Source organism: Agelaius phoeniceus, chromosome 5, assembly GCF_051311805.1.
Source record: "Agelaius phoeniceus isolate bAgePho1 chromosome 5, bAgePho1.hap1, whole genome shotgun sequence".
Lineage (NCBI taxonomy): Eukaryota > Metazoa > Chordata > Aves > Passeriformes > Icteridae > Agelaius > Agelaius phoeniceus.
The window spans coordinates 3,675,052-3,701,463 of NC_135269.1; the positions used below are offsets into that span (position 1 = coordinate 3,675,052).

At 38.4% G+C, this 26,412-nt stretch overlaps 1 protein-coding gene across 4 annotated transcripts in view; it reads left to right on the top strand.

Annotated features, from left to right (window-relative positions):
- The window catches only part of EPS8 (EGFR pathway substrate 8, signaling adaptor), a 125,141-nt gene extending 102,339 nt beyond the window's left edge, over positions 1 to 22,802 (top strand). For all 4 annotated transcript variants that reach the window (XM_077178134.1, XM_077178135.1, XM_077178133.1 and 1 more), the window contains 7 exons: positions 405 to 538; positions 3,912 to 4,023; positions 4,900 to 5,043; positions 13,053 to 13,302; positions 17,078 to 17,258; positions 18,448 to 18,577; positions 21,347 to 22,802. In XM_077178134.1, the coding sequence (XP_077034249.1) occupies positions 405 to 538; positions 3,912 to 4,023; positions 4,900 to 5,043; positions 13,053 to 13,302; positions 17,078 to 17,258; positions 18,448 to 18,577; positions 21,347 to 21,460 (1,065 nt within the window). In that variant the 3' untranslated portion in view covers positions 21,461 to 22,802. The remainder of the gene's footprint in view (positions 1 to 404; positions 539 to 3,911; positions 4,024 to 4,899; positions 5,044 to 13,052; positions 13,303 to 17,077; positions 17,259 to 18,447; positions 18,578 to 21,346) is intronic.
- The last annotated feature ends 3,610 nt before the right edge of the window (positions 22,803 to 26,412 follow it).

Genomic DNA, 26,412 nt, shown 5'->3' on the forward strand with positions numbered 1-26,412 from the left:
AATGCTATACTAAACATTACTAAAGAATGCAGAAAGGATACAGACAGAAGGCTTAACAAGAATGATAATGAAAAACTCGTGATTCCTTCCAGAGTCCCAACACGTGATTGGTCATTAAGGTAAAACATTTACATGAAGCAAATCAAATAATGACCACTTGGTAAACAATGTCCAAACCACATTCCAAAGCAGCAAAACACAGGAGAAGCAAATCAGATAATATTGTTTTCATTTTTCTCTGAGGTTTCTCAGCTTCCCAGGAGAAGTCCTGGCAAAGAGGATTTTTCAGAAAATATGATGGTGACATGAAGGAATGCTGACAGGGCCCCTGGAGGGGGGCTGGATGGAGCTTAGGGGAGGATGGCACCAATCCATTCTCTTTTTGTTCCCTTTGTGTCTTGCAGCCTCCTGGCGTTCCCGACTACCCCCCGGCGGATGGGTATGCATTCAGTAACACGGTGTACAAGAGAGGGCCTCTGCTGGACCAGGGGGCAGCTGTGGCTGCCTTTAAGCAAACTGTTAGCCGACATGTAGATAGGTAACCCTGCCCGTGGTGCTGTGGAAAACTGTCCCCACTTCTTGGCTCTTGGGGTGGCGGGGTCTGCGACTGCCTCTGGTCGTGGCATTGTGTCTGCTGGGGAAGTGATTCTGTTTAGCAGTGCTTTTCCTTACCTGAAGTGTGTCTTTTGGACTCTTTTTGTATAATTTCTATAAGATATCCTGGTTTTCTGTGACGTTAAATTGCTGCTTTTGTCAAAAATGATGCAGTGGAGTTCCAACCCAAACTGCAAGCACAGAATCCACCCACTTCGGTTCAAATTTTAGTTCTGATTTGTTTCATGTTTAAATACACTCTTTGCTCTTTTCAGAATTACAAAGAATGACAAGTCTGCTCTGAGATTCACCTGTCCTTGGTTTGACTGATTGTTTGATTTTCTTAGTTGCTCGCTTAGTGTTCCATCATCTCCTGCTTTTTATTTTTCTGGGCTGGTGTAGAAATACCCACTTTCAGAACAGTGACACCTTGTCTCTTCCATCCTCTTCCAAATCTTACAGAAAATACTCTGAAATGTTTGCATAGCAAACAGTGTCTTTTTGCACATCCTCTTTCACCCCCTTCATTTTATCCTAAAACTGAATAACTTGACAAGATGATATGCAGTGATCCTTGGCCCTTGTCTCTGGGGAGAATTTATACCAGCACAGACTGTGGAGGCACATCAGTAAAGAAGCATTGAAATTGCTCTCCTGTACCAAATCATATTCCATATGTACTATATGAAATGTATTTTGTTTTATGAGCCATGGAAGATGTTTAAGCTAAATTTTGAGGATCAACTTGCTGGTTAAAGCATCCTCTATATATACATACATATATTTATATATATATATATACACACATATCCATATCCTCAATATATATATAACTCTTTTGATGAAAACCTTTCCAGAATCCCTAGTTTCGAGCCATGTGCTAAAAGATCCTGTTTTTAATCTGCATGCAAGCAACTTCCCATGTGGTGTGCAGTGTTGTGCAGGTTGAAGACACAATTAATTTCTCTGAACTTTGGATTTATTCTTCATGGCAATAGCAGCAGAGTAGTCATCTCTTAATTGTTTTCTCAAAGTTGATTGCCTGTTGCAATCTTGTCCCGGGACCATTTATTTTGAAATCTAGATGATCTGCACTCTAAATTCCTTTCCCTTACCTGTAATGTGGTAAGACCTGCTTTGTCCTTCCAGAGTAAGAATATTCCATGCAAAGGTTTTTGACTCCACTCCAGTTTTAGAGACAGAATCTTACTGCATTGAGCGGTTGATGATATCAGGGTGTCTGGAACAGAAAGAGTTATCCAAGCCTCCTTTGTGGCAGTAAAGAGGAATGGGTGATCCTAAGAAGCAGTTCATGAAAGGTCAAATTAAGTCTGGAATGCTGTGGAATGAGACCTGCTGTAGTGGTGCCTGCTTCTCACCACTGATGTAAGGCATGCCTCCCTTGGGTGATGCAAATAAAGTGTCAGAGTCTTAGACTTTCAGTGGATATTAGGTATTTCAGGGACTCTGATGCCACAAGAGCACTGAATAATTTTCAGCAAGTTTTGTGCTGTTTAAAAGCAGCAGTTTGTTGCTGTGGAGTTTGGCCTTCACTGTCATCTGAAGAAAAGCTCTCTAAAAGTCTGTGCAACCCTCTAGGCTCTTGAGCAGGGTACAGTGAAGAGCTGAGGCCTGAAATTATGGTATGTCTGATAGACAGTGAGAAACACAGAGGAGGATGGATGGAGGGAAATGATCAGAATATTTGTGCCCAGAGTAAACTGACTCATTAAGCTGGGTTTGAAGAATTAGGCTCTCTTCAGAAGCATTCATCCATTGTCTGGCCCATGTTCTGGGCATGTTGCTGAGTTGAGTAAAACTAAAATGTGGACATTTTTAAAAGTTCTTCCTGAGTTACATTTTTGAAGTATTCAGGATAGTTAGGTGTGTACAAAACAGGAAGACACTGTAATCGAATAGAATAGTGTAATGATTTTTTAAAGGCTGCCTGTAAGTAAAATTACTGTCAGAGCTACATTAGTCATATCTCTGAGAAAGAAAATAAAAATTATATTAATTTTAGGGGGGTAGAAGGAAAAATTGGTATTACACATTGTTCAGCCTCATAAAAGCTATTCTGCAGGCTGGGGGTCATCCCCTGCTTTTCACTCTCTCCTTAAATACTGCAAGTGTTTTCTCTTTCTTTCAAAATAATCTTTCAATCTAAATATGATTTTCCTTGGTTCTGCTCTTTAAGTCAAGTGAGACAGTTCTCCACAGCCATGCAGTAGCCAGGTAGCTGCTGGATTGCTCAGGCACACCTGGAACCCAGAGTTACACAGCAGCAGCAGCAGCAACCACCTTGTGACCCTGTACACAGCATTTCAAGCCATGGATTGCTTCATGTTTTAATTAGCTGTTTGGATTTATTTGTTTATTTTTCTATGTATTTATTTGTCTGTTCATGTGGGATTTTTTGTTTGTTTGATTACTTTACTGTCCAGTATGAGTTTATGTTGTTGGGTATAATTTGCAGCATAAAGTTACTGGACTGTGGAAGTGTATAAAGTGTGCAAGTGTATAAAGTTACTGGGGGGGGGTTGGAGCTGTTTAGAGTGGGCTGGGGACTTCTCAATTGAAAAGTGTTTTGTAAAGAAAGCAGTAGCTCCATAACCAAAGGCACTCTGGAGAGCTTTTCCTCATGGAAACAGAGAGATACAGAGCTTACTGTGGTGTGCCTTGTTCTACAATGAGTCCTGTGTGTAAGAAGTTACTTCTCATTCTTAATTGATAAAGTAACTTGAAGTTGTTAGAGTTGATGGCATCTTATGGTCAATTAAAAAAACTGATCAACAATAGGTGAACATGTTTTAGAGTTTAACTCCATTAGTATTGATGGCAACAATTTATTCATCTATTATGTATTTGAAACAATCTGTGATGAACACTAGAAATACAATTTCATACAAAGCCCAAGCTATCAATTATATCCTAAGTATAGTCATTTGTTTATCTAGCAAATGGCTGTTTAACCTTCTGTAGGAAAACAAACTAAATATAGAGTACATGTTTATTTTGAAACAATAGCACCTGCTAATCTAGGTTGTTATCATACATCTTGCAAGCAGTGAGCTAATAAAGATTAGCAGTTCTTGAGGTCTGTGTATTTCAGCCACCTCTTTATTTTGTTTATTTGTACTTTTTTTTTTTTGGGCACTTGAAACAGTGTATTATGAATAGGTAGTCCTGCAGCAGCACCATATTATGGCTGAGGTTTTTGTTTTAAAAAATGTTTTGCAGGTTATTCGAAGAGGACATTTTGAGTTTTTAGTTGCTTGACTGTCTCACTGAACAATAGCCTGATCTTTGCTTTGCAGAAACTATGAAGCACACAATAAAGCACAGAGCAAGAAATATGCCAAATGCAAGTACGAATTTGTGGCAAGAAACAACAGTGAGCTTTCTGTCATGAAAGAGGAGATTGTGGAGGTAATTTTGTTTGCAAAGACAACACACAAATTTCTGGTGATACTACTCAAAGCTGAGGGTACCTTTCCTGTGGACAGTGTGGCTTTCCTTAATATTTGCTTCAGTGTGTTTGACCTGTCTGCCTCAGTATGGAAAGTTCAGTTAATTTGTTTTGCATCAATTTTGCTGACTTAGGAAGGGTGCTTTAGAGATCTGTGCTCGAAATACATTTGTGTGTTCCTTCCACCTTCTCTAGTGTTGCTTTTAAATATTACATAGTGTTTAAATAACTATCTGTGTACACATAGAGCATATTGAAGGACTGTTCTTTCCAAGAGGATGTGGCACCAGGAAAGTGAGATACGTTTGGAAGGGAGGGAGCAACAAAGAGAGAAAATGCTGAGTGTGAGAGTGTGGGGCAGGCAGGCAGACTTCTGACTGCTCCAGGCCATCCTTCTCCCATTCCCTGTTTACTAAGTGTTGTGTCTCCAAATTTGTGCTCCCCCAGAGCTGCCTTTACTTGGATTATTAGTAATTATTTATTCCTGTTGTCAACAGCATGTGGGTTGTGGAGATAGCAGCATCTCTGTGCAAGTATTTTTGTTTTGTTCCACAGTCTGATCCTGCACATTCCTGACTTTTACAGAACTCCATTACACACTTATATATTCTTTCTTGAGAGCCCCATTTTGAAAAGTGCAGTAGAACCATGTGGAGTTAATGATGGTGGGAATCAGGGAAGGTACAGGGGTTTCTCAGGGACACATCTGTGCAAGATCTGCTGGCAGACTCAGAACCTGGCAAAACCGTGGTTTTGTTTTGAAATGATTCACAGCCTAAGCACTGGCAGTAGGAAAGTCAGAAAAGATATGTAATTAATTTACCAAATTATTTCAGATCCTGGATGACAGAAAGCAGTGGTGGAAGGTTCAGAACAAAAGTGGCAGCACAGGCTTTGTGCCAAACAACATTTTGGACCCTCTGAGGAACACAGAAGGCGGTCAGGGATGGCCAGAGCCTGCCTACACCCGCACTATCCAGGTACTGTCCATGCTGGGAGCAAAACCTCCAATGGAAGGGTCAGTGTGTGCACAAAACATTTACATTTCTTGTAGAGGGTGAAGATGAGGTGAGGAGTCTTTGCTTCTTTTTTGCCAGGGTTGGGATTAAATCACAATATTTCTAGAGAGACAGTTTCTAGAGACAATATTTCTAGTTGGAACTCAGATGTTTATTAGTTCTTATTGATGCCACAGTCTCACAAACTCTTGAGTTCTACAGCACTTCATTCTAACAAACTAGAAATTGAGCCCTATCTCTCTCTACAAGGCTTTCTTAGGGATAAATTATCCAATTAAGAAATGACACCTAAATTATTTTCACTTTTAACTCAATAACCACCCACCTGTTCCCTGCAATGGGGACTTTTTTATCCAATTACACAAAACCACCCAAACCCATGGAGAAGGAGAAGAAGGAGAAGAAGGAAAATAGGAAGGTGAAGAAGAAGGACCAGCCTCCACCCTAGAACCTCCATCTTCCTTTATATATATTGCTGCATTCTAAACCCTTAAACTCTAAGTTTTCCACCCTGCGATATTATACACTTCTATTCAAATTCCACACCCATAATCCCAGTGTTATCTATACATTTTGGAAGCTTTCTCCACAACCTCAGGTCAAATGCAGTGCTCTCCTGGGGGTCAGTGTCTGTCAGCACAGAAAGTCTGAAATTCTCAGCAGCCAGGGTTCCAACAGTGATGTCTGTATTTCACGGAGAATACAGTTGATAGAGATACAGCAAAAATGTTTTACCTCAGGGGTTTTTTTTACCTCATTATTTGCTTAGAGGTGGTAACTTCAGTCCTAGTGGATGTGTATGCATTTATTTTAATTGCAAATATCCTTTGTGAATTGATAGCTGTTGATGCCAAAGAAGGAGTTTGAATTATTTAAGGTAGGGTCATCTTTGTTTTTCCTAGAAGAGTGAGCTCCAGCTTTTTCTTTTATTTTCTGTCTTTGTGTGTCTCTATCCTAGTCCTGAATTTATTTAATTATTGTAATTTTGGAGTCATAAAAAGGAGGTATATTTGCCTTTGAATTCACAAAGCAGGTATTTTTCAATTACTATGTCTGTGCATCAATAGCACACTATTATCCTGACCTAATTTTAATTTTCTTTCTTTTATGTAGTGGTGTGGAACTAATATTTTGTTGCTGTTATTTCTTTTATATGTTGAACAGAATTAGAGAGAATTACTTAAAAAAAATTCTTACGTCAGCACAATTATCCACCCAAGTAAGGATATATAGGATAAAGTTGTAATATGTATTTTTAGACAAAAGTTAAGGGGGTTAGAGGCTGCTAAAAGAAGTTGTTCTATTTTCCAAGACCTCTTTCTTTCCTCTTTTTTTTTTTTCCTAATGATCTTGAAGGTTTAGGCAAACAAGTTTGAATTAAGCAGAAATTCCAGGCCTGCCTCTAAATCAGAATTTTAGACCAAACTTCTGTTGAAGCTTGAAGTTTAATAATTTAATCTAATCTAATTTGTTGTGTCCGCACCTCCCAGCTGATGACTGAAAACCAAGAAATGCCACAATGTTTTGCAAAACAATGTAGTAGACCTGCCTTGATCTTGGTGGGCTTGAATCAGACCATTTCTGAGCTTTCCTGTCCCAAATTGTTTGCCTGTAACATCTTGGCTCATTCTGCATTGCTTGTGGATTTGCCTGCCTGTGAAGTGAAGCATGCATCCAGAGTGCTTTTCAAATCCTGATTTAAAGATCTGGCTTGTTTTTTTTTTTTTTTTTCCTTTTTTTTTTCTTCCTGTGCATGTTATTTTGTGTGTTTGGAATTTGCCACCAAGTCCTGAGCAGGCTGAGTAAGTTTTGAGTAGATGTTCTCACATTATTCTTCTGTAATGCACTGCAAGGTTTGAAGTTTCTGTTTGAAATAATGACAAGATATGGCACATAATAAAATAATCATTTCCACAAAGCATTCTCCATGGACCAATGAAAATTAGGGTCAGGGAACACCATTTAAGATAAGTTTGTTACTTTGCCCTCTGGCAGGTTATTCTATAGCTTGATCATATTCAAATGTGAGCTTGAATCACTGTGAAATTATTTATGAATATAATGAATTGCACAGGATAAATGAAGTCTTTACCAAGCCATGTCAGTAATGCTGTTTAAACTTGGCAGTGATTATTATAATTTTAGCACTCCTGAGCACTCTCATTTGTCTGTTTTCCTGTGATGGACACATGGTTCATTTGGGAAGTGTTTGCATAACTCCATTTATTTTCCCAACAGCACTATGAGGCATTGCTGCTGTTTTCAGAGAGAACTGATTTAATAATTAAATAAATCAATGCCTTGCCCAAAGTCAGACAGGACAATTTGTGGGAAGAGCAGGAAATCAAGGTGGTTCCTATCAGCACTTTTGCCAGACCCTGAACAGGAGCAGTGCCTGGTGCTGTGCAGCTTTTGCTGCTCTCCCAAGTAATTTTCAGCTTTTAAAAAGCTGCTTTCACAGTGGCCTGGCTGCTGTGGCCAGCTGCAGATAAGTGTCATGAGCAAGGGCAGTGTGTTCCTTTACAGACTAAAAACCTTCAGTGCACTGCTCACCAAAGGGTGTTCACAGACTGTTAGGAAGAATTAAGGATTCCACTGAAAAAGAGGATTTTTTTCACTTGATTGTGCTACAGACACCCCTTCTCTGAGAGATGGATACCTCATTATCACAGTTCTTCTCAGAGCTGCAAAGGTTTTTTTGCTCTAACTCTGTCCCCCTGCCTAGTGACCTCTAAGGCCACACATTACTTTCAATCCTGATTTTTCACTCAATTGCTTTCAGGATCCAGGTATCATAAAGTCACTTGCGAGCACTGAGGTGATACTTGCAGGACATTGCCAGCAATATCCCAGTTATTTAATTATCTTTGTGAGTCAGAGGCTGTAACACTGTTTGTCTTCAGGTCAGTTGAATTAGTTCCAGGAAGAATATTTTTGCTTGTTTGGTACTCTTGTACTTTTAGGAGAGCATTTTGCTAAATTCTTCTATTTTCTACTATTCTTAATTATTGGTTATCAGAGTTTTCTGGGGTGTTGCTCATTTAATCTGTTAATTTTATTTTGACCCATCACTGATATTTCACTATCCTATTATATATGAACATAAAGGGTTTCCCAAGCACTCTGATTTCTTATTTTGTAGAAGTATTGCCGGTGAACCTATGAAATAACTCATAATAGTATTTCCTATTTTCTGTGCATTTTATTAACTATCTTTTAACGCTCTTGAAAATGAAGTTTGAAGAACATAATTAGGATAGAATTGTGTATCTTGGTGGGCATGTTAATTAATCTCCTGACACCCTTTTGAAGGTGAGACAGTTATATTATCAGTGATGTGTACAAAATCCTTTAGGCAGAGAGTAAATGTTTAATAAAGGTGGAGTTTTTCTTCTGGTTTTTTTCTTCTTCTTCTTCTTTTTCTTCTTTTTCCTTTTTTTCTTTCAAAATGGGCACTAATCCTAGCTAATAACAATTTGAATAAGTAAATTCTGTCTAAATTTCCTGTCAATTCAGTAAAATCACAAATGTGGTATACCCTGCAAAGAACTGCTTAGGGATTTAAATGGGATTTTAGTGGGCAGCTGTTTGCATAATAGCTGAACCCACCAAAGTAAACTCTGGCAAAACACCCTGCTTGAAATTTCCTCTCCCAGTCTTGGGTAGCTCACTGGCCCTTTTGGCTGAAGATGAGTGGTTGGTTCTCTCTTGTCCCTTCAGTGGAGTCCCAGGACAGGATCCAAACCTCAGAGCTGTTGACAAAGCTGAGGCTGAATGCTCTGCAGCCCTCTTGGTGGGCTGGTGTCACTGTGCAAACAGGAATGTGGCACTGAAACCTTCAGAAAGAGGGTAAACTGAAAGCTCTGTGCCTGCATTAACCTAATGAGAACATTTCCCACTGGTTTTGGATGTTTCCAATGCCTCTTTGTCTTTTTTTCACATAGTTTGAATATATATATTCCCTTTTTTTAATGCCAAAATATATCTGAAAATGTGTTGTTCCCACTCTTTTACACTGATCAAGAATTAGGGTTGGAACCATTAGCATTTTTACTCAAACCTTAGAAGAATTATTTTTGTTCATTAAAAATAGATTGAATCATACTCAATCTTGGTTTTTCACCAGATGCAGCCTGTAGCGTGTTGCAAACAGCTTTGGGACTTAATTTTTTCCCTGTAAAAACAAAGATTTTTCTGGCAAGAAATAAGAAAACAAAATTTAGCCCCAGTAAGCTTTTATGATATATCCAGATTTTTAATGAGAGTGTGTGTGTACCATCACCATTCCAAACAGTTTAAATTTGTTCCAATTTATGTGAATTGAGGTGATCAGAGGGATGAAACACCTTCCTATGAGGAAAGGCTGAGAGAGTTGGGATCATTCAGCTCTGGGGAGACTTTCCAAAGGCCCCTAAAGGGGGCCAGCAAGAGAGCTGGAGAGGGACTTTTACAAGGGCATGGAGTGACAGTCCAGAGGGCAATGGCTTTAATTTTAACGAGGAAAGGTTTAGATTGGATATTGGGAAGAAATTCTTTACTGTGGGGGTGGTGAGGCCCTGGCACAGGTTGCCCAGAGAAGTTTTGGATGCTCCATCCCTGGAAGTGTGTAAGGCCAGGTTGGATGGGTGTTTGAGCAATCTGGGATAATGGAAGGTGTCCCTGCCTGTGGCAGGGGGTTGGGATTAGATGGAATCATCAGGTCCCTCCCAACCCAAACCCTTCTGTGAGCAGCACCTTTACCTCATTTGCTGAGCTAGGCAACATTTCTTGAGCTAGAAAAATGAAGCACTTTTTTAATAGCTGCTGTGACTTAAATCTTATTTTTCTCCAGTTACAAGTGTTCTTTACATTCACATGACAATCTTGAATCCTTTGGCACTCTTTTCCTTGGCTTTTGTTTTCTATTAAGCCTGTTTCTCTCTGGGTAGGTGCAGTGAAAAGAGCTGATTGCTTATATGGCATCAGATGTGTATGTTTTGTAGCCAGCACTCTGTTCCCTATTCAAAATAAGAATATTAGAATATTCTTATTCTTACATGTTGTTAGAACTATTAGTTTCCTAGTGATTAAGAAGAGGTAATTACTAAGACTGATGGTTTTTTTTAGTTTAAATTGCTAATGTGTATGAAATTTCAGGAGTGATGTGTGAGACAGTTACTTTTCACCTTTCTAACAATACTATTTGATGTGATTTACTCCATTTTCCTCACAGCAATTACTGGGAGAGCTTTCAGAGGTAACTGAATTACTCTTCTGATATTGAATCTCAAAATTTCCCCTCTTGGACTATATAGTCACCAAATTCCATAGTGCATGCTTCTTTTTATAGCAGTGAATAGAAGTGATGGGATGAACGTGTGGATGTCCTCAAAAGATCTGGAGTTAAAAAAAGAAGTGTTAAAAAAAGAAGCATTAAATGGGATTCAAATGTATAATTGGTTTTTGGGCACTGTTTAGCAAAATGCAAAGTGTATTTTAATGTGGTTGCATTTGCAAATTTAGAGTTTGAGTGACGCTTCCAGATTAATTTTTGTTTTCACTGCAGCAAGTTGTTTTGATGAGGCTGATGATTGCAGTACAACATGTTTTTGCAGCTTCTCCAGTAACATCCATTGAAAGTTACATGGAGTTTTTAGCTCTCTCTTTTTCTGGATTATGATTGTGGCAGTGTGCAGTGGATGTCTTGGCTTGTAACAAATCCTCTCTATCATGAAAATTTTTACTTTTTCTTTGTGTTTTTTTTAAGAAGGTCAAAACACACATGAAAATATACATTTTGGAGATAACAGTCTAGTAATTGGAATCTGTCAACAAGATAAAAGGATATGAATATCATTGGAACCTTTTAGTAGCTGTGAAATTTTTAAATTCTTTGTCAAGATTTTGAGTCTATACAGTACATCTATATATAATAAATTATGATACACCTAGTGGGGCACTCTCTTTCCACCAAAGGGCAAGTTTCATACATATATTTATTCTGCTTGTTCACTTTTATATTATGCATTTCATGTTCCTTGTCATTTGACAATTAAAGAAGCGTTCATTTCCTTAACTGTATCATTAAAATACAGAAAAGTCATTCATGATTTTTTTTTTAATCTCCCCACATTGCACAAAGCAGTTAAGTTGTTCAAAGGAGGCCTTTGAACAGCTAAATGCTGAGATAGAAACAAATGAACAAACAAAAGACTTTAAAGGGAGATGTTTTGCAGGGATATATGCTTGATTTATTAGCTGACTATTATAGTTTAAGGGAAAAATCATCTAAGGGAAGTAAGGTTCCTTTCTCAGGCTTAATTGATTGGCTGGAGAAGCTGATGGGATAAATTTTCTGCTGGTGTAAATCAGTATTGCTGAAATGGTTCACACTCACTAATAAATCCTTGTCCATCAGCTGGACTTCTCTGAGCTGGGGATTCCTGTACAAGGGCACTTGCTGACATTTAAGGAAAGTTTGATTGTTGTCAGGCCAGTGATCTGCTGCTCAAATTCTAACATATGGCTCCTACAAATATTTCCCTGCTTGATCTGCTGTAAAACCCTCTGCCTCCAAGGGAATAGGGAAAGGTATTTCAGGAAGGAGCAATGAATCTGGAGAATGCATTCATCTCTCTTCATACCAAAGTAAGCAGATTCTCATGACTACGAGATGAGGCATCTCTATTGAGCAAACAAACCTGAATATTGAACCTTCAAGCTGTGTTAGTCCAAAATTGTGGAGAGGGAACACTGTTAAACAGTGAGATATGGAGCTTGAACTGCCTGAGAGAAAGGGGTAGCATAGGTGGCTTATGGATTTGTCTGTCTTTATGATTGCTCTGGGATAATAGAGCAGTGTTTTCTTACATAACTGGTCCCCTTCTAAAGGCAAAGAAGAAATAACTTCCCAAGTTTTTCTTGAGACACCTGCTAGTTAGTTATTAGCAGCATGATAGCTTACATGTTGTTAGAACGTGCATGATGTGGGGGAGAAAGAAATGACAGCCCTGTTCCAAGAATTGTGCAGTCTGGGGCTTGTTTTTAAATCAGATTATTCCCTTGAGATGGCTTGTAGTGATCATGTCAATAGCTGAAAAGGCATAGATGAATGGATGGGAGGAGCAGGAACCTCTTAAATGCTGTCTGCAGTTCAAGAAACAATGCATTTTGCTATCCTCAGTGACATTTATAAGTTAAAACATTAGTTGAGTTTAGGTGTGGCTGGACGTGTTCATTGTTCAGGTTTTTTTTTTTAATAACATCTCTGAAATATACATTTTTACACTGATAAAATTCAATAAGTCAAAAGTTTTAAAAGCTTTAAAAAAGTGCCAGTTAACAGAAGTTGAGATTTAAAAACTATCTCATTGATAGAATTCATCTCCTTGAAAGAAAGAAACATGTTTCAGAGGATTTCCTTGCTGTGAGTGTTGCATCCAGCAGAGAAACTTGTTACTGTGATATTTTATGAAAAATCCCTTTGCCTGGATTTCTTCTCCTGGGAAGATGAGAAGCCTCAGCTTCTCCATGTTTTGCTCCTCTGGAATGTGGTCTGTAGATTGCTTATCCAAACATGTGAATTGTTTTTAATTAATAGCCAATCACAGCCAGCTGTGTCGGACTCTCTGAGTCAGTCACAGGTTTTCGTTATCATTCCTTTCTAGCCTTCTGAGGTATCTTTTCTCTATTCTTTTTAGTATAGTTTTAGTATAGCATTTTCTTTTAATATAATAGCATAATATAATAAATCAGCTTTCTGAGAACACAGAGTCAAATTCTCATCACTCACTTCGTCCCAGGGACCTCACAACACAACAGAAACCGATGCCAAACTTTGATGCCAGATCAACTTCTGGCAAAATTTGGAATGATACGTGGCAAGTGAGATGCCTTAGTGGAATAAAAGGCACCATTTGGTGCAAAATCTGGGTTTGTCTGACGTGGTGCCCAAATGTTGTTTCCTGACTGAGCCTCTCTGCCTCCCGCAGAAGCAAAGGACGGACTATGTCGCGAAGCAGCCCGAGCCGGCTCCCGCCACGCCCTCGCCGCCCCCCACGCCCGCTCCTGTCCCCGTGCCTGTCCCCGTGCCTGTCCCCCTGCCCCCCAGTGCCCCAGCTCCCATCCCAGTGCCCGTGCCCAAGGCGCCGGCCGCCGTCAGCCGCCAGAGCAGCACCTCCAGCGACAGCGGCGGCAGCGTGGCCCGCGACACGCAACGGCAGAAGCAGATCCCTGTGGATCGTAAGTGTGCCCCAAGATGCAAGATAAAAGGCTTTCCTCCCCTTTCTGTGTGCTTGGCTTAATCCTGAAGTCCCCTAAAGTTGTGTTTCCGATGAATCTTGGTGGAAAAATTTGGTTTTAACCTTATGTTTAAAATATGGGTTTGCTATAGATGTGTTCTGACCCTCGTTATAATTACTATAATGGTAATTAGGGAAAAACACTTTACACTTGTCCTATTCTAAATCACAGAATTCCCAGAATGACCAGGTTGGAAGAGACCTTCAAGACCTTTAAGATCATTGAGTGCAACCCATGCCCAAACACCACCTCAACCAAACCATGGCACCGAATGCCGCCCTCGTTATAATTACCATAATGGCAATTAGGGAAAAACACTTTACACTTGTCCCATCCTAAATCACAGAATTTCCAGAATGACCAGGTTGGAAGAGACCTTCAAGATCATTGAGTACAACCCAGCCCCAACAACTCAACTTGACCATGGCACCCAGTGCCACATCCAGGCTTTGTTAAACACATCCAGGGATGGTGACTCCACCACCTCCCTGAGCAGAACCATTCCAGAACTTTATCACTCTTTCCATGAAAAACTTTTTTCTAACATCTAACCCAAATTTCCCATGTCTGGGATCTCTAGTCAGTGTTTTCAACACTAGAATGCCCATGCTGTTATGCTGGCTAATGCAGCTTTTCCACCTGAACTTGCTGCCACATTACAACCTAAATTGCTTGTTAAATCAGTTACATTGTTTTCACACTTCAATTAATGATCATCCATATTTCTAGGTCGTTTGCACCATTCTGAAACATGTATTCAGGGCTTCAAGAACACTTGTAGGTCTGGCTGATACACAGGAACCACATTGTAATAGTTTTGTTGAGTTACTTTATAGCTGGGGCACCCTGGCTTGGTAAAAGCAGCAGCAATCGGGAACATATTCCATACCTCCATAGCTGGAAAAACTTGGGAATGTGCATCCAACATGAGAAGTTCTGATTAAGGCCACCTTATAAATATGCCAATTGAGGCATGCTGAGGCTGCTAACTGGTATTGACTGAAAAGCGGGTAGCATTAGAAAAGCTTGTTTAGTCAGTAATTTCTGTCCTAAATGCACTTTAGGCAGTGTGATTGCTTGGCTTAGAAATAACTGAAACATGTAGGCAAGCATTTGCTACAGCTTTTAAAGTAATAGCTGTAAAAATAATGAGCTTTTTGTAGTGCAAGAGTTGACAGCTTTTCATACTCACTGCCTTACCAGCAAATCCTGCTTCCACCTAAGGTCAGGAACTGGCACTGAGCATAATCCTTTCTGGGGAAGGGCTTCTTTGCCCCCTGTCCCCAGTGGATGGGAATAATCCTGTGGTGGTGTCTGTGGTGACATTGCCTGGTGGAGGACAAGCTCCTGCCTAAGCTCTGAGCTCAGGAAGGCTCTGGGAACGTTTCCTTATATTCACCTAATGGACTGTCTGGCTGGAAATCATAACTGGAGACCAGCCTGCCTGGAGGAACAGGCTTCACTGCTGCTTCCCAAAGAAAGAGTTAAATAAAAGCAGACAAATAATCACTTACAAAAGATGTGGAAAGAGAGGGTGATTTCCCCCACACACATGCACAAAAACGATAGTTTTATTTCTGTGGAAGTACTTTGTCATAGCATGGCTGTGTCCTTGAATCCAGCATGGCCTTCTCTATCCATTCTAGATGGAAAATGAGAGGACCATCTTCAGGTACAGGGCGTGTGTGAAGTGGGAAGAGTTACTGTAGAGGCTGTGGGTCACACACAGGAGATCCTGCTCACCCAAGCCCAGTTAATGAGCTTCAGGCACCTCAAAACCCACACAGAATAGGTTCCTCTGCAAAGGTGGTGGGAAACCTGCTGGCCATGTACCCACCTGAACCCTGCAGAGAACACTGCAGAACCTGCCCCACACCCTGCTTATTTCTGATAACACATCTAACAAAGGGAAGGGTCTCTTACCTAACAGCTAAATATTTGTCTCTTGATACAGTCTCGGTCTAGATTAAGCATAAGTCTTTCAAAATCTGTGTAAATAGAAGGAAGATAGCAATGTTCTGTGTCTCTTCCTGCTTGGGAAAACAGCGGGTGCAAGATTTGATAACACTGCCTAAAGGTTTTCCTTGTATAACCCCTGTCAGATTTGCACAAATCACTGAGCTTGTTTCATTGGGCTTCTGACTCACACTCAGAGTGGGCAGAGAGGAGAAAACCCTACACAACAGGGCCTGAATGCCTCAAATATTATAGTAGAGATACTTTTTCCACTTTCTACCTGAGGCTATTTTGTAAAAGAAAAAAGGAAATGGTTAAACCAACATTTTTTCTCTTTTTGCTCTGGTGATTAAAGAAATAATCCTAGAGGCCTAGGTAAAGCTTGTTTTTATTTGTTTAACTGGCTAGAGATATTGATCCCTGGAGAGGTTTTGAGAGAACCCCTGGAGAGGTTTTGAGAGAATTTAAAAGGAAAGTAGAGAAGGCAAAAATGTTTCTATCTTACAGGTTGTTTTTTTTTTTCATATTGGAGTTGTTTTCATCTGTTCCTATCAGTGTAATGGGAGAAAAGGAATAGGTTTTGCCATCTGAGTGCATTGAGAGGGTGGTGTAGTTACTCTTTGTGTATCAAAGTGGGAAGGTTGAATAAAGATCACTTAAAATATCTTGGCAAGGAAATCCTGAGAATTTTTGAGATAATTGGAGTTGTTTGTCAGAGGATTTTTATACTTTATGGCACAGAGAGTTTAACTGTGAAATCAGTATCTTCTATGAACCCAAAAAGTTCGTATATACTTATTTTATATTTATTTATAAATATTTTATATTTATTTATTTATATATATAAATATATATATTTATACCTTATTGAATTCTACCTATTTTTGTGAAGTTATCCACAGAAATTTTTATAGTCATTTAAAACAATTCTCACTGTCATTATAATTGATCTTGTTGAAATGACTGAAAAGCATTTCAGTTTGTTGCCTGCTAATGAACAGCAAATGGGTTCTGGGGGATAATGAATTCTTACAGTTTTGTTTAAAATGAAAAAATAAATAAGCAAATCTTGCCCAATTTTTGAGTCTTTGGTGAGAGCAGCTACCCCTTGTTTTTATTATGCCTTTTTTAATGCAAAGTGTGACAATGTTTCAGCTAAGCAGCCACTCCAGGCTTGGAGTGAATTCACATTTCTCAAAACCCTGTCAAAAATTGCTACAATAGCTCATTAGATATAAGTTGATATATGTCAGCAGCTGTGAAAATCTTTTGCCTATTTTGATTTGCACTAAAAAGTTGAACTTTCAACTAAAGAACTGTTTGTGGAAAGTACTACCTTCCCACAGTGTGAGCAATCTTACAACCTTCCTCATTATTTTCTTGTTTTCATTTTTAAACCCTCAATTCTGTTTGGAAAAAAAAAGCAGACTATGACAATTGAATAACCCTCTATTCCCATTTTATTCTACATCTTGGGTGCTGTCACAATGCTCTGCCCCTCTATGTGACATCCAGTCATCTCTCCTCTCTGGGGTCTTAGTTGAATTCTGTCTGGGTTTTTTTGTTTGTTTATTTTTGCTTTGTTTTGCAAAGGGAGGATTTGGAATATTGAAATATTCCATGGGGGAAAAAGAGAGTAATAATTCAATCAGATCTAATGAATGAATTTAAAAAAAAAGTTGAAGATTTAAAGTGACATAAAAGAAATGACTTGGCTTTGAAAAACAGAATAATTTCTGTGAGATGTCTGTCTCTCTAGGCAGGAAATCCCAGATGGAGGAAGTGCAGGATGAACTGGTGCACAGGCTCACCATCGGCCGGAATGCTGCCCAGAGGAAATTCCACGTGCCACGGCCAAACATCCCCGTGGTGAACATCACCTACGACTCCTCCCCTGAGGATGTCAAAGCCTGGCTGCAGTCCAAAGGATTCAACCCTGTGTAAGTCCCAGGGCAAGTGCAGCAAAACTTCTTGAAATATAAAAGGAATTGTTTTCCTGTCAGGATGTGGTCCAACCACTTGTTAAAATCAGGCAGCCTCCTGAAAATCAAGATGATTTCTTGATCAAGAGATGTCAGTTGCACTCTTAGAAAAATTGATTTGTTTTTACACATATATATGCATATACACATACATATATGTATATATATAAAAATTTATATATATATATTTATAAATATAAATATATATATTTATATATATATATATAAATATACATATATATACATATATATACATGTATATATGTATATATACATATATACGTGTATATATATGTATATATATATAATATACAATAATACATATATATACACGTATATATACACATATATATATCTATTTATGTGCATATGTATGCATCTATATATACCTATATATACATCTATATATGCATATATAAGCATATATATTCATCAAGAAACATATATTTTGCATGCATATATATATACATGTACACATACATATAAGTATATATAGACATATATATGTATATATACATATTTATGTACACATATATACATATATACACATAGATACACATCTATTTATACGCATACGTATGCATCTATAATACACATATATATACATCTATATATACATATATAAACATATATATTAATCTAGAAACGTATATATTTTACATGCATATATATATACACATACATATATGTATATATAGACATATATATACATGCATATGTACACATATATATGCACATATATATACATCTGTTTATACACATATATGCATCTTGTATACACACATATATACATCTATATATACATATATAAACATGTATATTCATCTATAATCACATACATATTCATCTATAGATATACACATATATATGTGTGTATAAGTGCACCTAATACATATATAAAAATATATGTCAATGTGGTTACAGAGCTACAGAACATCTCTCTATTTTATATGTATAGATTCTGTATACAGTATATATATTTTAGCCTCTACAAAAGATCTGCTTATACACCCAATTGACTTCAGTAGTCCTGCTGCACCTAGTTTGCTCTGAATTTAGCAGCCCTAGCCAACGCAATGTGGTATGGAGACAACCTTGGCCAGTGTGGTTTTGCTGATTTCCTGTTTGCTCCCTTGCTGTGTCCCAGGACTGTGAACAGCCTCGGTGTGCTGACAGGAGCTCAGCTTTTCTCCCTCAATAAAGAGGAACTGAGGACTGTCTGCCCAGAAGGGTCAAGAGTCTACAACCAAATTACGGTACAGAAATCTGCCTTGGAGGTATGGACAATTCTTCTCACCTAATTTGGGTCACCAATTTGGAACCTGTAGAATTAAATAACTCCTTCTGTGAGGCAGGTGGATTTTTCTTAGTTCCCATCACGTTGATAAACATTCTTTTCACCCGAGTTATTCGGTACTAATTCATTGGGACAGCATTCATCAAAACACCATTTTTGAAGGGGTCCAAAACATTAGAAATTGCACTCAGGTTTAAGATGTTTTGTCATGTAATCAGAGTGCAAGACAAAATCAGCCAAAAAAAGCTTTGGGGAAAACAATAAGGGAGTAAAATGCCCCTTTTCCTGCTTCTTGCTTTGCCTGGTGCTTGGATAAACACATACTCCTGACAATTTTGGTGGTGATAAGTGAGTTTGGCTTTATCTTTTTACAGGAGATTTGATTTGTAGGGTGTGAGAAATTGGTAGGGTGAGCCCACTGCTGTTTGCCTTTCAGGTCAAACACTGGGGCACTTGCACTGAAGGGAAAACACACTGGACAACACACTAGCAGAATTTCTGAGCCAAGGATCAAGTACTTATTGCTCTGCAGCACTTTGCTTTAAGAAAAAATGTTTTATCTCCTAAATACCTTAAGCTTGTATCCAGAACTGTGCTAAGGGCAATTTTTGCCAATTTTAAACCAGTAAAATTGGAGATGCTACTTTTTTTCTTTTTAACTTGCTGTGGCAAGTGGAGAAATTATCTAGATGTGAGATCAACCCAACAGAGAAGTTATATTCTCCACATCCTATTTAGAAGAAAATCTTGAAGAGGTTTAAAATATTTTCCTCTCCTTAAACTGAGACTGTCTCACTTAAACGATTTTAAGCATTAACTACCAGGAATATTTTTAAAGACAGGCTTATGATGGTGCATATTTTACACTTTTTACATGATCAGTGTGTATCAGAGAGCATAATTTTCTAACACTGTCAAAATTGCTTTATTCCCTTCTTCAGGCCCTATTTTCCAGTTAAAGGAAAGGAGAAATATTTCACCTTTACTCTTAGGAATAGAAGTTACTACAGTCCAGGGCAATCCATCATTTCCTAGTGAAGATATATTTGTATTCTTCAACGTTTTGCATGTCAGTCATCTTATTTCAGTGTCCTGAGATGAAAGTACTTTTGCAGTGGAATTTGGTCTGAAAACTAGAAATGCACTGGATTGGTCTTTTCCCCTCCATGCTGTTACTCTGCTTGCTCTAGTTAGGCCTCACTCTGCAGGAAACTCAAAAGTCCAAACTTGTCTAATAAATGCCCTACAAGAGTTAGTTAGCAGCTACTCAGAGTCTAACAAGGTCATTGGTTTTTTTTGTTGGGGAAAAGGTAATTGAAATATTTATTTCTGCCTTGGTTATTTGAGGTTGAATTTCAGAATTTATGCAATTCCTGATGGCTTTAGCCTGTTTGCTGAATTATGTCATCAAAGGAAGTGGCACCACCTTTTCTCTCCCTATAATAATATTATAATATGATGCATTTCAGGCTCATCAGTCCTGTTGTCATTGATGCTATCAGGAAGGCAAATTCTTTCAGCTTGGGCTGCTCAGTTATTCTCAGAAAAATATTTGTACATGATCTCTGATTAAGTGCATTGTTGGGTATCTGCTGGTGGTTTTTTTATGCATGAACTCAGTAAAGGGTGCTGCACTTGGGTATCTGAAATCCAGAGGGCAAGGACAAGAAGAATTAAGACAAATAAAGCTTCTCCCTCGATTTCAGAGTCCCTTCTAGGCTCCCTGCCTTGCCCTTCCACTCTGGGAGAGGAGAGCATTGGTATTTTAAGTAGGAGGAGCACTGTGGTTAATTTAGAAACTGTCTCATTCTTTGTGGCACCAGGTTCTGCATTTTAATGGATATAATGGGCTAAATTTATATGAAATTTTATTAAATCATTAGGATGCATTTTCAGAGTTCACAATCAACTGCAGGATTTTCCCCTTAACAATCCTGGAATTTCTTTTATGAATTTCAAAACCAGTTTCTGCTTCCTTATTCAGAGGGATTCTAGAAGCAGATTTTGAAGTTTTGGAGGTCATGTCATGGCCAGATAGTACAGTAGCTCTTGGTTTATAATCCCCTAGTTTTATTCATGCACACTTTGGGAAGTTCTGCTCTAGTGAATAGATGTCCTGGCCTTGCTAATAATTTCATTTATGTTGAAAAAGCAATGTTGGCAGCTGGTTCAGCAGACCTAGTTTTCACTCTTAAAAGGTGAAATAAAGCCTTGTCCTCACAATACTTCACTGTTGCTAATAATATAATATGGTCCAATTTCTATGAGTGTGCTCTAAATTTGAAATCTGTGTTTCTGAGCTGCAAATGCCTCATGGTGAATTCTGTGAGAGCTTGAGACTGAATCCTTACTTAGGTCTTGCCTGTGCAATCCCATGTGCATGTGTGAGCTTTTAAACCCATCAAGGATTTATTTTCGGGTTTTTAATTTCTAAATATTATTGCCCCAATTTTAAAGTGTGGAATCCTAACAAACTCATTGAGCTTTAACTCTGCTTTTACTGAAGCCATATTTTATGAACCCCCTAAATATCCAACATTTCCAGGACCTTGTGTGGGAATTAAAGATGCTCAGCAATGATGAAATATGCTTTTAATAGTCTGCAGATTATTTTCTGGTCTATATTTAAGGATAGTGTAAATACTTTCCTATTGGAGCTGCAAGCTGCAAACAAAGTAAATGCTGGCAGAGGAATTTCAGCACCTCTCAAACTCTTTGTTACAAGTAAACTCTTCTCTTTTGTTTATAGGCTAGCAGTGGTAGTTCAGAACTGCAAGAAATTATGAGAAGACGACAAGAAAAAATCAGTGCAGCTGCCACAGATTCAGGTGTGGAGTCCTTTGATGAAGGAAGCAGCCACTAAATGTGTTTCCTCTTTTCTTTAATTCCATTGTCCATAGCATTAAACCATCCAGCTTTGCTTTAGGAAGCAGTGAAGGGGAATGTCTTATTGTATTGTAAACGTAGCCAACATGAAGAAAATTTACAGTAGTCTCCACAGAAGTACCTGCTGCTGGCTCCTCATCATGAGAAATGAACAGGTGAGAAACGCAGTGGAGATTCCTGACAGGTGAAAATATTGGTACATAATTCATTTACACCCAGAGATGAGTCTTGGCTTTATGGAATCAACATGACAGATAAATTGGAGCACGTCTTTGTTGGTGATTCATCTGAGGGAAGCTGAGCCAGCAATAAAAAAGCACTTGAACCCTTCAGTAATAATAAGATTCTGAATCCCATCTCTTGCTGTAGTGTGCAATTATGTCCTTTTTGGCTCAGTCTTTCTTGTCAGGCATTTGGCTGCAGGATGTTTACTTAAGTTGTCGACTCCAGCAAATGTGGAGGAAATGTTTAGGGAATGAACAGCAGCCCAACACAGACTGAATCTTTCCTGCATCACTCCCAAGATGTTTTATTACTAATGATGCTGTTTATAGCAAAATAATATTCTGTACATTGATTTTATCCGTATTTCACCTGTGATGAACTATAATATTGCACAAGAAAGAGTAACTAGAAAATAGTAACACAACCCAGCTCAAAGAGGTGATGAGATCTGCTGTAGCCATGCAACAACTCACAGTATATTTTTCTTTAAAACATAATTGCATTTTTTTGTCTGTAACTTAACCCATCAAAAAGAGCAGTGTATTATCTAGACTTCTCTGTGTGTTGATCCCAGATATCAGTTTTTCCTCATGCAAAAAGCCTTTGTAATTGCCTTTATAAGTGTAATCTTTTGGAAAAAAGTGGATTCCTGAAGGTAAAACAGGGGAAAAAAGAAAAGAGAAACATCCCTTACAGAAAACGTTATTTTTGGAGATGCAATGCTTTTTGTCACAAAATGTTCTGTTTCACATGGTCATGTGATTTTATATATAATATATGTATTATATATAATATATAATATCACTTAATTTAGACAAATTTAATCATCTAGTTTGATTAAGTTTCATAGTGCCTTTTTCACATGAATCAGCTTAAAGTCTGCAATAAACAGTATTTCTTGTCTGTTAAATTATTGTATCTTTGTGGCTAAAAAGACAGTATTGAAATAAGAAAGTAATCTTGATTTTTGCCATTAGTTTGCTTTTCCTCTGCATACAAGGGAAAAAAAATCTATTCATTTTTTCACAAATGAAAAATTAAAATATTAATAAAGGTGTTAGTGCCATTTATTGTAAATGTCCTTGCAAATACTACTTCTGTGTGGTTGGTTGTGTGACCATGTATGTTTTTACATTTGCTATATATTCTTTATGCCTGTCTGCATAAACATGGCCTTATTCAGAAATGGGTCAAGAAGTGATAAATCCCATTACTTGTAAGTGCAGCAGGAGGAACCTTTTTAAAAGGTGTTTGAAACTCTAATTTAAAACTTAGAGTCACTGCCTTTTCTCATGGGAGGATGTTTGATTCTATAAAAAGCACTCTGGTGGTAACCAGCACCTCCACTCCCCTGATAATTACCAAAAGATGAAGCCAATATTGATGTTTTCTGGTGGTTTTTATTTCAGCATTCAGCACATGGTTTGCTTTTGCCCAGAAAGAGGCACCAGCTCTTGGACATCCCAGAATTTGTGAAGTTTGGCACTCTGAGGTGTTGGAGGGAGAACTCATATTTAACCTATGAGAGAAAAGAGGTCTCTTCACAACAGTTGGGAGGTTTCTTTGGAGCTGGGTGTCTGTGGAGCTGATGTTTAGAAAGTGCCAGACAAGTCTGAACGTGGCCAGTGTGCTCAGAGGAACCTTGGGAGATACTTGGGGGGAAAAGAGGAAACCTCTTCCACACACTGAATAAGCAGAACCATCTTGGGGTTGGTGGGTTGGTTTGTGTCCTTTTTTTCACAGTTTCTGAACTACTAATGAATTAACAACCAGGTGCTCCTTGAGTTGCATTTACCCTTTAAACTTTGCTGAACTAACCAACATGATTTCTGTGTTACAGTCTGGGAAATTTGAATGGTGTTGAGGAAAATATTTCCCCATTTGCTGGAATTTCCTTGGTGCTTTAAAGCACTGCAGGGAGCTTCACCCTTATGCTGCTGTGCAGTTTTTGACTTTTCATTTTGTTGGCACTCATAAGAAATCAGAAGGACATATCATTTGAGGTTCCTCAAATGAAAATGAAATGTTTTCTTCAAAATATTCCATGCTTAAAACGAAACTAGTAGTAAAATGCAGTGTTTCATTCAAAATGTTTTCTCTAGGATTTGAGCAGTATTTTTTCAATACTAATATTTTAGAAGGATGTGATATGTCTTTGAGAAGGAGAGAAAGCAGTTTTTTAAATGCCAAAATCAGTGCCTTATTAGACATTTGATAAGTGGGAGTAATTTACTATTTTTCTGCCATCAATCTGCCTTTTTAACTGGGTGGAGAGAGGGAGTTTTAGCAGCCTGTGTTCACTCAGCAGTTCTGTGCTTTCAAAGCACAAACCTTTCAACATCAGCAAGGCACTTCTTCCCACTTCTTCAGGCTGCTTGTTCCCTTGGGACACCATGGGGAGAGCAAAACACTGTGAAACCACACAGAATTCATTCAGAAAGAACACTTCTAGCCAATATTATTGGGTAGAGCACTTTACTTACCATCCAGAAATTCAAATGTTAAATAGGGCTTTGCTCAGACAAACTGTGATCTGTGTGATTTTATACAAACTTTCATTGCTCCAAAGCATTGAACTGTATAAAAATTGATATTTTTGTTTGTTAGGGTTTTGTTTTGAGTGGGGTTGGGAAATAAGTGCATATATCCATGACTGATGTGTGCAGAAATAAATGGTTTATGAAGCAGTAGAGATGTCATATCCAAAATTATAATGATAGCCTGAAATGTGCAGAGCTCTCAGTGTGTTCATCAGTGTTTGTGAACTTCAAATTTTGATAATTTAAGGGAACAAACCAAAGAATCCATTAATATCTGTAAGATGTAAATTCTTTCTAATTGGGAAACCTGTAAGTCACAGAATTTTTATTTTAATGTGGGAGTGAAGGCATTTTGAATTTTCTGGTCATAGACAGAAGCAAGCTATAGCTAGAACACCAGACCTTGTTCAAGCAGGTATGACCACTCATTTACTGCATTTGAAGCATAAAGGATACACAATCATAAATGGGAGCTCAACTTTCTGGCCAAATTACCCTTTCATAGGAGCCCAGTTTTTTCTACAATGTTGAGTCTGGTGTCTAAACCAGCCCTGTTTAAGGTTCTGATGGATCAAAAGTATTTGAGGGAATGATTTTGAGATCAATCTCCCACCTCTACATAAAAACACCAACATCATATATGCAAAGGAGAGGGGATCTGCATTGGTGCTGTGTTTAAATATTTCACAGACTTTAAATTTCTACTGCAGCTATGACAACTTTTTGCTAATAAGTGCCTTTGGCTTGGCTTTATTTTTTTTTTAGTTTCTGAGTTGCTTAGGTTGTAACTTTGGCCTCTTAACTACTTCCTAAGTTTTCAGACCAACATGAGAATCAGGATATGAGTCTGTGCTTCTACTCATTGGTAATATTTGCAGATTAAAAGAGGAGATGAGTGAAAACAGGGAGCCTTCCTAGAAGGTTCCCAGTCCCCACTGGTGCCTGTCACAGCCAGCAACAAAGCTCAACCCATCCTGCTCCCATCCATGCCAAGAGCACTAAAAATATTATTCTCTCACAAGAAATGGCTGAAATAACAGCTTTGCCTGCCTCAATGAAATTACAGTTTTGATACAAACCCTTAAAAATTAGAAGTGAGAGGCAGGTGGTGTGACTGTGGTTAAAGGAGGGAGGGAAGGACCATTTTAGAACATAAGATGATGATGTTGATTATTTGACAGGGGAGATTTAACCTAGTTTGGTGTAGGGAAAAAACCCCAAAACATTAAACTGAAATAAAGCACAACTAAGGCTTCCTGGCCTGTTCTTCATCTTTTGGTGAGGTTTGAAGAAAACACTTCTGAAGACCCAAGGCCCACTGCACAGGATGTGCTTGGAGAGGCCACACTTCCACACACTCTTCTTACCACTTCTAACTACTTAATTTTACCTATTTTTTGCTTCCATAGCAGCACACACAGCATGAGACAAGGAGAAAACCTGCCCTGGTTTCAGATAATGGTCACTCACTGCACAGAGCTGCTATTACAGGCATCTGGAAGAGCAGCAGATCAATAAAGAGCATAAATAGTGTCAGCAGAGCTTTGGACATGAAGCCCATAATTCCAAATATCTATTACCAAACCTGAATCTTCAGACAGCTTTACAGCTGGAGGGTTTTACTTTAGCAGATGCTGGAAATAACATTAACATGAAGCATGAGTCCAAAGCATTGTTCTTTTGGACTTACACTGAAGGTATATGATGAGATAAAGCCAAAATTGTGATGTGTCAATTCAGACTAAAAGGCTCTGCATGAGCTTCTGAACCACAGTGTCTTCCAGGCTCATTCATTGCTTTACTCATGCCCTGAATGCTGGGAGAGGTGGTTTCCATTGCCATCCCACATGTCCACTTACAGTTTTGCACACTGTGGGGTAGGAAAAGGTATTATTCTGATGGAGTTTTCATTGTAATTGACTTTGTGATTAAGTAGCTATTAAAGGAAAAATACACACCTGCTGCTGTGCAAATGGAGAAATTTCTGACATGCATTCAAAACTGTCTAGTAAATTCAGGCTGCTCAGTGCCCTTTGCAATAATGTCATTTTGGCATCTTTGCAGCAATTTTGGACCCTGCCACGTTCAGCCAAGCTTCTGTTACAGCCAGCTCACACTGTGACACTTTGTGGCACAGGGAATGGTTTAGCAGTAACCTGCTTAC